The 13257-nt window shown below is 40.7% G+C and overlaps 1 protein-coding gene across 13 annotated transcripts in view; it reads right to left on the bottom strand.

The window, feature by feature from the left end:
* Window positions 1–9180: 9180 nt before the first annotated feature.
* nap1l4a (nucleosome assembly protein 1-like 4a) overlaps window positions 9181–13257 on the bottom strand; it is a 67693-nt gene continuing 63616 nt past the window's right edge. For 6 of the 13 annotated variants that reach the window (XM_020457026.2, XM_031801820.1, XM_031801818.1 and 3 more), the window contains exon 14: window positions 9181–10967. In XM_020457026.2, the coding sequence (XP_020312615.2) occupies window positions 10929–10967 (39 nt within the window). In that variant the 3' untranslated portion in view covers window positions 9181–10928. Of the gene's footprint in view, window positions 11000–12775; window positions 12815–13257 lie in introns of all 13 variants that reach the window. The other 7 variants (XM_031801813.1, XM_031801824.1, XM_031801823.1 and 4 more) reach the window with 2 other exon arrangements.

Raw genomic sequence — 13257 nt, 5'->3', positions numbered from 1 at the left:
TTAAACGCTAGTAAAACCAAATGCATGCTTTTCAACCGGTCGCTGCCTGCACCTGCATGCCCGACTAGCATCACCACCCTGGATGGTTCCGACCTAGAATATGTGGACGTCTATAAGTACCTAGGTGTCTGGCTAGACTGCAAACTCTCCTTCCAGACTCATATCAAACATCTCCAATCGAAAATCAAATCAAGAGTCGGCTTTCTATTCCGCAACAAAGCCTCCTTCACTCACGCCGCCAAGCTTACCCTAGTAAAACTGACTATCCTACCGATCCTCGACTTCGGCGATGTCATCTACAAAATGGCTTCCAACACTCTACTCAGCAAACTGGATGCAGTCTATCACAGTGCCATCCGTTTTGTCACTAAAGCACCTTATACCACCCACCACTGCGACTTGTATGCTCTAGTCGGCTGGCCCTCGCTACATATTCGTCGCCAGACCCACTGGCTCCAGGTCATCTACAAGTCCATGCTAGGTAAAGCTCCGCCTTATCTCAGCTCACTGGTCACGATGGCAACACCCATCCGTAGCACGCGCTCCAGCAGGTGTATCTCACTGATCATCCCTAAAGCCAACACCTCATTTGGCCGCCTTTCGTTCCAGTACTCTGCTGCCTGTGACTGGAACGAATTGCAAAAATCACTGAAGTTGGAGACTTTTATCTCCCTCACCAACTTCAAACATCAGCTATCTGAGCAGCTAACCGATCGCTGCAGCTGTACATAGTCTATTGGTAAATAGCCCACCCTTTCCACCTACCTCATCCCCATACTGTTTTTATTTATTTACTTTTCTGCTCTTCTGCACACCAATATCTCTACCTGTACATGACCATCTGATCATTTATCACTCCAGTGTTAATCTGCAAAATTGTAATTATTTGCCTACCTCCTCATGCCTTTTGCACATATTGTATATAGACCCCCCCTTTGTTTTCTACTGTGTTATTGACTTGTTAATTGTTTACTCCATGTGTAACTCTTTGTTGTATGCTCACACTGCTATGCTTTATCTTGGCCAGGTCGCAGTTGCAAATGAGAACTTGTTCTCAACTAGCCTACCTGGTTAAATAAAGGTGAAATAAAAAATAAAAAAATCACTATGAGGCTAAAGGGTTAGTTGGCGATTTTGGCAATTAACTCATGGATACCATATTTATGTCTCTGCGTGCAATTTGAAGGATGTTGAAGGTAGTTTCTGGAGCCATTTCGAACTAGAGTAAACGCAATGACTGGAAGTCTATGGCATCAGCTAGCTAATTGCACTAACATTGGCTGATCCCATAGACTTCAAGTCATTGGGCTTATGCTAGTTAGCTTCTGGAGCAATTGCTATCTTCAACTTCCTTCAAACTGCATGCAGACATAAAAATGGTATCTATGAGTTCACCTGACTCTGGGTAAGTAGAAAAAGGAGTTGTCGTGTTCCATAGGAAAACAGTAGTGTTTCCAGTAGTAATGTGGTTTTTATTACTTGATGCTAGTAGAAAATAAGTAGTCAAAACACTACAGCTTTACTACACAGGCTAATCAGTAGTATTTGTTTTTAATTGTTTGTATAGTGAATAAGTAGTCTACAGGCAGACTACACTGGCTTTTCAGTAGTGATCAATAGAGTTATGCAGCTCGTGGCTGCACTTCCTGTGTTCATGACCGCAGAAGAAGACGAAACAGGACGTAGTTGGTTGTTGTTAGCTAGCTACTGTTTGACGTTCCCGAATGGAATCATCTTTCATCCTTTGTCATCCTGTCTTTCATAGACCTTATGCTAGCAAAATCTGTAAGTTTCACTTTCCTTTATGTTTTATGAATACTTTCATGTCATTGTTTAGCCGTTTATATAACTTTTTAACATGTCAAAAAGATTGTTAGCCAAAACGGTCTCAGCCGTTAGCCGTCATAGAGACGTAATGTGTTTAGCCTAATAGTTTACTTGCTAGCCCCATTGAAATGTAAGTACGTGTTTGTATGCAAAGGTACAGTATTTTTATATTAGTATACTTACCCATTCTACTTACCTCGTTTGACCTGTTGCCAAGGAGGCCCTCAACATAGGACTGGAGGCCATTGTTGGTAAGATGAACATTGTTTATCAACAATGTGTATGATTTTTAAATGGCTTAAGTTATCATTGGTTGTCTCTTGTGCTTTTCTGAAGATAGTTAGGTCAGAGCTGGATGAAGACAAGGCCTCAAATGGATTAAAAGTGTTGTAATGAATGAATTTAGTAAATGTAATTCATTTAATACAAATAAATTGCACTTAAGTTTGTATGAGCTTATTTCTTGTTTGATGAACATAGAGGAATTGAGGAGCAATGTGGATTTTTTAAGTAGTAGATACCAAAAAGCTCAGTAGTTACACAGTAGTCATGAAGAAATCATTATTTCATGATTTGAGTAGGAAATATTTAGTGTTCACCAGTACTTGAAACGTCCCAATTTATCAATCATTACTACTAAATTACTACATACAGTGCCTTCAGAGAAAGTATTCACACCCCTTTACTTTTTCCACATTTTGTTGTTTTGCAGCCTTAATTTAAAAGAGATTCAATTGAGATTGTGTGTCACTGATCTACACTCAATACCCCATAATGTCAAAGTGGAATTTTGTTTGTAAAAAATGAAAATGGAAATGTCTTGAGTCAGTAAGTATTCAACCCTAAATAAGTACAGGAGTAAAAATGTGCTTAACAAATCGCATAAATTGCATGGACTAATTCCGTGTTCAATAGTAGTGGTTAACATGATTTTGGAATAACTACCCCATCTCTGTACCCCACACATACAATTATATGTAAGGTCCCTTAAACGAGTAGCATATTTCAAGCACAGATTCAACCACAAAGACATGGGAAGATTTTCAATGCATCGCAAAAAAAGGGCACCGATTGATGTAAAAATAAAAAAAAGCTGAATATCCCTTTGAGCATAGTGAAGTTATAAATATAAGGCTTTGGATGGGTGTATCAATTACACTCAGTCACTACAAAATATACAGGTGTACTTCCTAACTCAGTTGCTGGAGAGGAAGAAAACTGCTCAGGGATTTCACCATGAGGCCAATGGGGATTTTAAAACAGCTACAGAATTTAATGGTTGTGATATGAGAAAACTGAGGATGGATCAATAACATTGCCCAAGAAGCATTGCCTGATGTGAACCATGCCTCGAACAAAAGAGATCTCAGAAGACCTAATATTAAGAAATGTTGACTTGCATAAAGCTGGAAAGGGTTACAAAAGTATCTCTAAAAGCCTTGATGTTCATCAGTCCATGGTAAGACAAATTGTCTATAAATGGAGAAAGTTCAGCACTGTTGCTACTCTGCCTAGGAGTGGCCGTCCTGCAAAGATGACTGCAAGAGCACAGTCAGAATGCTCAATGAGGTTATGAAGAATCCTGGAGTGTCAGCAAAAGACTTACAGAAATCTCTGGAACAGGCTAACATCTCTGTTGACAAGTCTACGATACGTAAAACACTGAACAAGAATGGTGCTCATTGGAGGATACCACAGAAGAAGCCACTGCTGTCCAAAAAAACATTGCTGCACGTCTGACGTTCGCAAAAGAGCACCTGGATGTTCCACAGCGCTTCTGGTCAAAATATTCTGTGGACAGATTAAACTAAAGTTGAGTTGTTTGGAAGGAACACACAACAATATGTGTAGAGAAAAAAAGGCACAGCACACCAACATCAAAATCTCATCCCAACTGTAAAGTATGGTGGAGGGAGCATCATGGTTTGGGGCTGCTTTGCTGCCTCAGGGCCTGGACACCTTGCTACCATTGACAGAAAAAATGTATTCCAGACATTTTGCAAGAGAAGGCTTGCAAAATGTCCACCAATTGAAGCTCAACAGAAGTTGGGTGATGCAACAAGACAACGACCCAAAACACAGAAGTCATTTTGACAAAAACAATGGATATACATACAGTATGTTGTCCTAAAGAGCCATGCAAAGTTGGTAGAATTGTATTCAAAATGATTTACAGATGTTATTGCTGCAAAAGGTGCTTCCACCAAGTATTTACTCTGAGGTGCAAAGACAAATGCAATCAAGACATCTTTGTTTATTTGTAATTAATTTAAGAAATGGTATGTCAGTTTTCTTTCACTTTGAAGGTAGGTTGTGTAGATCAGTAGGAGAAAGTAATAAAATGTAATTTTTTTATGTAATTTTAAGGCAGCAAAATGTGAAAACTCTGCAAGGGGTGTGTAGACTTTCACTAGGCACTGTATGTGTGTATGCCTTCCTGTGTGTTTGTGTGTGTACTCATCCCTCTGTGAGTGTATATTCATCCCTGTTTGTGTGTCAGTGCTGCTAGTGGCGATATCTGGTCTCAGAGGTAATGGGCTCTTTAATACGCTGTCTGTTGAGGTCATTCAGATGTGAACAGAGCTGGCTTCAGTAGCATAAAGCACCTTTATACTATATTCCCTGTCGCTCTCTTTGCTCCCCAGTTTCCGACCCCAAATACAATCACGAGCACACACACCGCCAAAGCTCAAGTGAAGCATTGCCAGATGAACCTTGCTGCCAAAAGCTGAGGCTATACTGTGATGATGGTTGCAGCTGCAGCTGGGAGGAACACAGGAAGAATACACCCTTACACTCTCCTGGCTGATGATGAGAGGAGGGGAAATACAGGAGAGTAAAAGAGCTAGGGTGTATCTCAATACTCTAAGAGGGCTTCCCCTCCATCTGCACTGAATTGGATGAGAAAGAACTGGAGTGGTGGAAGGAATGAAATACCTGGTATTCATCATATTTCCACATTGTGACAGTTAACCTGGATTGAGAAAATAGACAAGATCCCTTCAGTGTCTCTAGAGGATAAAGTGTTGAGTTAACCCCAGGATTGGCAGACTGCCTGACTGCCCAGACCAATCCCAACACAATGGCCTGGGTGACCTAATAACCCTGCAATTTCTGACTGGGCCACTCCTTAAGGCTTGGCTGCGCACGCACGCGGTGGCAAACACAGACACGAAAATGCACACATTTTCCAGTCATCTCACACAGACTAACTCAAACACATTTCCATTGTAAACCAAAACACACACACACACCTGATGTGAAACCACATCAAACTAGTGCATGTAAGAAGCGTGAGATGACTGATCTCCAGGAAGACAAGAACCTCTGTCCTCTTTTCTCCTTTACTGGGACTGAAGGAGCTCTGGTCTGATTGGAGGCCAGCTAGACCAACGGAGCCCTGACCTGTCTCACTCCCAAATCACACCTGGCTCGTGTTCCTTAGTTTCCCTCTGTTTGGTGCCTAACTGAAACAGGCAGGGACAACCTGGACCAAAAATGTAGAATGTTTTCCTTGCGTGCCCTAATAAATACAATGGTCTAATTCATGCAATGTGAGTTCATACCATAGTTCCGGAAGCGTAGTAATGACATATTTTTTACCTGAAAAAGTCCTAAACTGGCAAATGTGTACCGACTACACTAGTGCAGCCTCACGTCTATAACAAAAGCAATCACTCACACTGCAATAAGAGAAGGCAAAGATGTCTGTTTTGTTTCTAGAAGCTCCAATCAAAATCCTCAGGCAGATTCTTCATTTCCATCTCCTCGCCTGGTTAGTGACTGGACGTTATTAGTCCCGTAGCTCAGACACAATCAGGCTTCTTGTTCCTGGCCTATCTACCACCAGTCCCCCACAGCATGAATAGGGCCTTGTTTACAACCTCAGATGTCAACCCAGAGTAAGAGAATGGGGGTTTCAGCTTGTGGTTGGTTGGCCTTGGAGGATTGAGGGGACGGAATGTAGAAATCCCCACTCATTCTGTCCAGGACAACAACCCTCTTACTCCCCTCCTCCCAACTACCTCTCTTCTGGTTAGCTTAGCCAATATTAATACTGTACAGCAATGCAGAAGTCTATTGCTCATCGAACTTTTGACGGTAAGAATCAGACAACGATCCAAAATAGAGTGAAACTGGGCGGTATCGGAACTTTACAATAACAAATGCTTGCCCGGATGATATTTTTTCTCTAAACATTTACTGTAAACGGTTACTATTCCATAGCCTACCTCAGCTTTTGTAAAGATAGTGTGTAGCACCAAACACACACACTTATGCAAAATACACAACCTCCACAAACTTTCAGGTGTTTATTGGCAAGGCAATTATCATCCATCTTCAGATATTTCTGAATACTCAAGCCATTATCTCCCAGAATGCATTGGGGGAAGTCTCACAGAGGACCTTTCATGCCTATTATATCAGCCAATCAGAATTAAGAGATTCCTGGCATTCTAGATGCCTAGCTGTTTGCCAGACGCATGGCTAATTCATCTACACTGGATACCAGTCTCTTTCTGCTTTAGTCAACTCCTTTGTCCTCGGCTCTTAGGCCACATCTTGATAGTCTAAAGTGGCTTCCTCTGCTAGTCTTCTTAGGGGTAGCTGAAATCAATATGGAGATTAACAAGCAGGTTAACAAGCATGTTCCTTCATATTAATTCAGGTGGAAACAAATGTCTGTACTGGCAACCATCCACTTCAGCTAGATATTCTGCTTTCTCCGATCAGTAAAGATGAACAGGCGACTAGGAGGAAACCATTTCATACTATTGAGATGCAACCATAGTTTGGGGGGGTTCAATACTTCCACTACCTTGACAGTCAAGACCGAGACCAGATGTGAGTGCAATTCAAGTCCATGATTGTAATTTTGTCAGTTTGATTTCAAAATGTCCAGTATTTCTGTATTATTATTTCAGAACAATATGTGGATTCTTTAGACATTCAGAATAGTGAAAAATAATTATTTTCAATTATGTTCAGATGAATCTCTTAAATTTTTGTTGGAAAGGGTTAACACCAAATGTGGGGGGAGATGCATCTAGCCAGCCATTGGCTGGGCCATCAGAAGCTAGACAAAGACATGGTCACTGCGCAATAGTTTTCCCACTGTCTATTTTTATTTAACTGGGTAAGTTAGTTAAGAACAAATTCTTATTTACAATCATGGCCTACCGGGGCACAGTGGGTTACCTGCCTTGTTCATTGTCAGAACAGCAGATTCTTACCTCCTCAGTCTCAGGGATTAGATCCAGCAACCTTTTGGTTACTGGCCCAATGCTCTAACCCCTAAGCTACCTACCACCCAAAAGACAGTTAATGTAAACTCACCCCATTCTGTACAAATGTGCACAACCGCAACATTCATACAAGCGAGCCTACAAAAAAAACTAACGGGACTGTAGAGACTGTGTTGACTTCAAAATTGGGGGTGTGAAGTACATTTCTATTCAAACGTTGATTGATATTGTATTGGCTCTATAGTATTAGAGAAAAGTTGAAAAAAACAGACCCGCCGTTACATCGTGACGTGTCATGTCGTAACGTACAGCACGCATAAAGCAACTATTTCTGTCTTACAATCTCGCTCCACCCAGGTGTAGCACTTCTCTCATAATTTAAAAACAAGAAACGGACAGTGACGGGGGTAAGGGGGGATACCTAGTCATCGTCACTGTAAGCGATCACCATTCTCATAGCCGCTGTTTACTTCTGAAGATCACTTTAGCACTGCCCTAAAAACACGATTCAAATTTGACACAAACCTTCGAAATATGTATGTAATGACACATTATATAAACTCTTTATAGTGTTGTATTTACATTTTAGAGGCGATAAGATCGAGTGGTCAGATCGAGTGAAAAAAAAGCTTTTTTCCCACACAACATCTCTCCTTCTCACTATCACGCATTATTTTCGCTTCCCCACCCGCCATTTTTTAAAAGACCCAACGGAGCTCATTGCCTTGTTGAATTATGCATAAACGGGCAGCGTGGGGTCATGTAATTGATTCTGCTGGAAAGGGGAGAAATTGTGCTTTACAATGGTATTGACATTACAGTTGATCTGGAAGTATTACGTTTTTTGGGCGCTAAAATAGGGTCAATTGTACGGACCAAGGCAATGTACAAAAGTGAGTGAGTTTACGTTAGCTTTTCTTGTCCCTTTTCAAGAATAACTTTCAACAAGTTAAGTTTCAAATAATCATCTGGTGAGTGGAACGGTTTTAATTTTTTAGCAGGGTGCTTGCTGTTAGCCATCTCTTTGAAAAGAACGCGTGTGAAACACTGTTGCATTTAAAGCGGAACTAAAAACATTTTAGCAACATGACATTTTTATCAAATCTGTTCATATACACCACCAGAAAGAATTACACTTAAAAAAACATGACAAGCGACCAATTAGATATGGTCATTTTCACAAATTCTTATGTTTGGGAATTACGTATACAAAAATTCTATAGCAATAGTGTGAACAATTAATAGACACTGTAGTAAATAAAAAATGGTGATGCTCTAAGTCTACACTGCTTAAACCTCATCAATCTGATTGGGTGGGCCTCTTTCCACCTGATGCAATCAGAGCATGATGACCATTGCGCATCACAAATAGCCTACTAACCAAGACTTCGGACTACTTTTTCCAATACCTGGTTCCGATACCCATTGCTGCCCCAGTTAGCATTTACTTCTTTCCTACCCTACCGGCTACCCATGTCATTCTTCTGTGAGCTGCTCCATGCCAAAATCAGTTGAGAGCTGAACACTCTTGCTGCCTGCAGATGATATTCAGTAGAAACTAGGCTGTGTGTGCAACACGCATGTGAATATGATTTACATTGAGATTGTGTAGGCTACTTTGTGCATGATTACTCTATTGTACTGCATAATTGATAAGTCGTATACCTCAACCACACTACTTTGGTAAGCATCAATAGGGATTGACAGGTTTCTGTCACAAACTGAAGGCCTACTACAGGTTCGCCACTGCATAAACAGGTCTATAATCTTAGCCTTTATATCTGTTTAAACAAAGGATTGTGTGTGTGTGTATGTATATATATATATATATATATACACACACAGCCTGGCAGAGCGGTTTTATTTATTTAATTTTCTAGTACAAATGTATCCGACACGAGACACTTTATATGTGGTCTCGAGACCGGTACTACCAGTAGATCACTACTTTATTCATCACAGAAGGGACATTTCATAACACCTGCATGTGTAACTCAGAGCTTAATGTAACACTATTCAGTGGTACAATTACTTTAAATGAATGTATATCAGATATTACCCACCCACTGCAATAAACATGGCTGGACACACAAAAACAATCAACAGAAACAGTCTGTCACACAACTTTAATAGAATATTAACTAATTCTGTACAAATTGAAAATAATATTGCGCAAGTAACAAATTGTGAGGAACCAGATAAGGCCATTTCTAGCACAAGGTCCAATTAGGTGGGGAGGATGAAGACATCACCGTGGCTTCAAGAGATTGGTCCTTTCAAAAATGCGGGCTCTACAATCTTTATTAAAAAAAGAGGGGATATGTGTGGTAAAGCACTGTAACGATGACCATTGCTACCACGCTGACCACCATACCAACCAGCATCAATGTGCTGATAAGATCAAGTACATGGGCAACCGGTTGTCCCACGTTTGGGGAGACATTCTATAGACAAATAAGCATTCTTAGGAGAGTAATACATGTTTAAATGTCATTGTATGTTAGCAGGAATATGGACAGAATATGTTTGGTGGTGGAGGGGTTGGATTGGGAGCCTTCTGTAACGATGGGCACTGTTTATGATGGCTGCATGAACTGCCACAACACCTCAACCTTCTCTGGCCCAATTCCAAACTTATACACAAACACCCTTATTTCCTTCCCCTAACATATATCCGAGGACTGGATAGGTATGTTTTATATTCTACTAACGTTAAGCTTAACATTTTACCATCTTGTACTGCTATCCCTTTTCTTGTTTAGTGTGCTGTGACGATTTGTAAATTGCACTTTCAAACCAAATAACCCTGTACACGTATCCGCAGTATGGTAATAACTCCACCTAAACCTCTAAAAAGGCAGGATTGTTATAACATCAACTATATAATATCTGTTATATTGCTTAAACCTACAAGGTCCTTTCAGATCAGCTAAAAGGGACAAATAAGGAATTAGGAACAATAGGTTTAGGATCATGCCATCGTTTCCAAATGTATTCGAATGGCTGACCATGAGAAGTGTAGCCATATTTAGTTAAGCCCTACGAGTCCGGGCACAGTCAAAGCAGTAGTATGGCAAGAAATTTTCAAAACGCTTAAAACCATTTCACATATTAAAAAATACAATTTGGCAGTATAAACATTTTGTTAGTCTTGCAAAGCCTAGGAAAGAAGGGACAAATGTTTGTTGGGCATTTGCATGGTGAATGAGAATGGGCCTTATCTATTGTGGGTGGGACCTAAAATACTTTCCCATAATGCACCACTTCATACAGCTCCATGAAACCAGAATAAATAGTCCAAGGACATGAACATTAGAAAAGAAAATCTAATTGAGATTAATACACCGTGTATTAAAAACACCATAAAGAAGAAAAGAAAAAAAACTTGTCAGCAACCCCAGTGATATATTAAGTCAAACCTGTTCAGCAGTTTCCTGGTAAATTAACACTTATCTTATTAGCCTTATAAAACCCTGAGTAACTGATTTGTGAAAACTAAAGTTTGGGATCCATCCAATTTTTTTATTTAAATTTAATTTAAATTAGAATATTCTGAGGTTCTCGGCAGTAGTCACCTACTTGTGAAGTAGACTAACTCTACGTTGCCGTGGTGAATTGTTTAAAGTCCAGGTCACTTCTTAATTGGTTATGAATGAAGCTAAAACAGAGGGCGGGGGACAGGACAGCAGAAAAATGGGCATGCATGTATTAAAAACACTGTTTGGTTGTGTTCTATTGCGTTTGTATGAGAGTTCATAAGGGGCGGAGCCAACAGGGGTGGGAAGACCTGCTGATTGGATGAGGACTGATTTGATGGACAGCAGCACCTCGGCCAATCTCCCCTGGTCACCACGGTTACTGCTGTTTGCACTCGGCAGGCTGGGGCTCTTCTTTCTGAGGGGAGGAAGGAGAGAGAGAGATGAGAGCTGAGGGGAAGGGTTGAGGGACGAAGACGGCAGAGGGGTAGGTGAGGTTGAAGGAAACAGGCAGAGATTGTCAGCTAATTGAACTAGTGTCAAAAGAACAGATCAAGCCAAGAGGAGAAAAAGTTACGAAAGAGAGCGAGGAGATGAGTGAGAAGGGTGACTAGGGGAGAATCTCAATTGGACTGGAATAAGTTTTTGACCAAGTAATGAGAAGAGAGTTAGCCTTTAGTGAGACACCGGGTACTACTTAAGAATAAAGGATAGAGCGGTACAACTAAGAAAAATAAACATATTGGAAAGATTGAGTGAAAGCATCAGGGATCTGACTGGGTTGTGAGTTAACCCTCTATAGTATACCCCCTTATTTTAGGCACTAAACTATTATATATTTTACACACGTACACATTGAACAAAAATATAAATGCAACAATTTTACAGAGTTACGGTTCATAAGGAAATCAGGCAATTTAAATAAATAAAAGAAGCTCTAATCTATGGATTTCACATGACTGGGCAGAGGAGGAGCCACTGGTGGGCCTGGGAGGTCGTAGGGCTGATAGCCAGGCCCAGCCAATTAGAATGAGTTTATCCCCACAAAAAGTATTTATTACAGACAAACACTCAGTTTAGTCAGCTGGCCGAGTGGCTGGTCTCAGACGATCCCGCAGTTGAAGAAGCCCGGATGTGGAGGTCCTGGGCTGGCGTGGTTACATGTGGTCTGCGGTTGTGAGGCCAGTTTGCTGTACTGCCAAATTTTCTAAAACGACATTGGAAGCGGCTTATGGTAGAGTAATGAACATTAATTTCTCTGGCAACAGCGCTGGTGGACATTCCTGCAGTCAGCATGCTATATGCACGCTCCCACAATTTGAGACGTCTGTGGCATTGTGTCGTGTGACAAAACTGCACATTTTTAGAGTGGCCTGTTACTATCCCAGGCACAAGGGGCACCCGTGTAATGATCATGCTGTCTTAATCAGATTCTTGATATGCCACACGTCAGGTAGATGGATTATCTTGGCAAAGGAGACACGCTCACTAACAGGGATGTAAACACATTTGTGCACAAAATATTTGAGAAATAAGCTTTTGTGCGTATGAAAAATGTCAGATCTTTAATTTCAGCTTATGAAACATGGGACCAACACTTCACATGTTGCACTTTTGTTCAGTATACTTCCGATACATTTTTTCAAACTGGTGCCAGGCTCTCTTCAGACTAGTCTTGAGGCTCACATCTTCGCAGAGGGGTCACAGTGTGTAGCCCAAAAGGTTCAGATGCTACAGACAGAAGTTGGCAGATCGGATGTACCTAAAGACCCGCAACACTTGTGGGGATCGTAGAGCAAAATGGGGAAGACCATTGTGTTCACTATCTTTCCATAGAGCGGTCATAGTTTGTGGGGTAAACCTTTTGGACGCTACAGACATTTTCATGGGAAGAAGGATTTTCGGGATGTCTCATGGTCTGACAAACAGATACAGAAGGGTGACGTGGATTGAGATGCAGCCCATGCAACAACAAAAAACATCTCCATCTTAATCAGATTTTTGATTGGGATTGTTTTATTACGCTAATTACATTACGCTAATTACATTTACACGGGGCAGCGGGCATCGACTCTAGGGGGTTAAGCTTGACATCAGAATGAAGGATGGAGTGATGGATAAAGAAATGTTTGGATAGAGAAAAGGAGAAAGGTGTAGATGGAGAGAAGTGAGCCAAGACAAAAATACAAAGTACAGAATGCAGTGTCATTTTAATTTCTCCCTTACCTAGAAATGCATGGGGTGAGAATGAATGATTGCTTATGCCTGTAATGGGAAGTACATGGGGAGGGGAGAGACAATAACAATGGTCAGGAACAAAACCATAGGGTTATTCAGATAGAAACGCAATATAGTGACGGGGAGTGATGATGTCAGATCTACATTATGCTGTATTATATTCTGTAAGGCCATACATGTTTAATTTACTGTATAACAGAGACCCCGCTTCACATAAAAGTTAAAAAAGCCAAATCAAATGTTTCACTTTGTCAATGTAGTATTTGGGGTTCGGTTTAATCGCAGTGAATCGTATCATGGTAATACAATTAAAAAATAATTTGTAACTCATGAACAGTAAAACATTTTGTTTTGCTGTAACCTTTCGGTGTTGCTGCAAAAACGTATTTTGTAGAATGATTTAAACATTCAATTGATTGTACATTGCAACTCAATAGATGCTAATAGTCAGCCTGAAATAAACTCTCCTA

The sequence above is a fragment of the Oncorhynchus kisutch genome, linkage group LG22, assembly GCF_002021735.2.
Source record: "Oncorhynchus kisutch isolate 150728-3 linkage group LG22, Okis_V2, whole genome shotgun sequence".
Lineage (NCBI taxonomy): Eukaryota > Metazoa > Chordata > Actinopteri > Salmoniformes > Salmonidae > Oncorhynchus > Oncorhynchus kisutch.
This window is presented reverse-complemented; position numbering and strand designations above follow the sequence as displayed.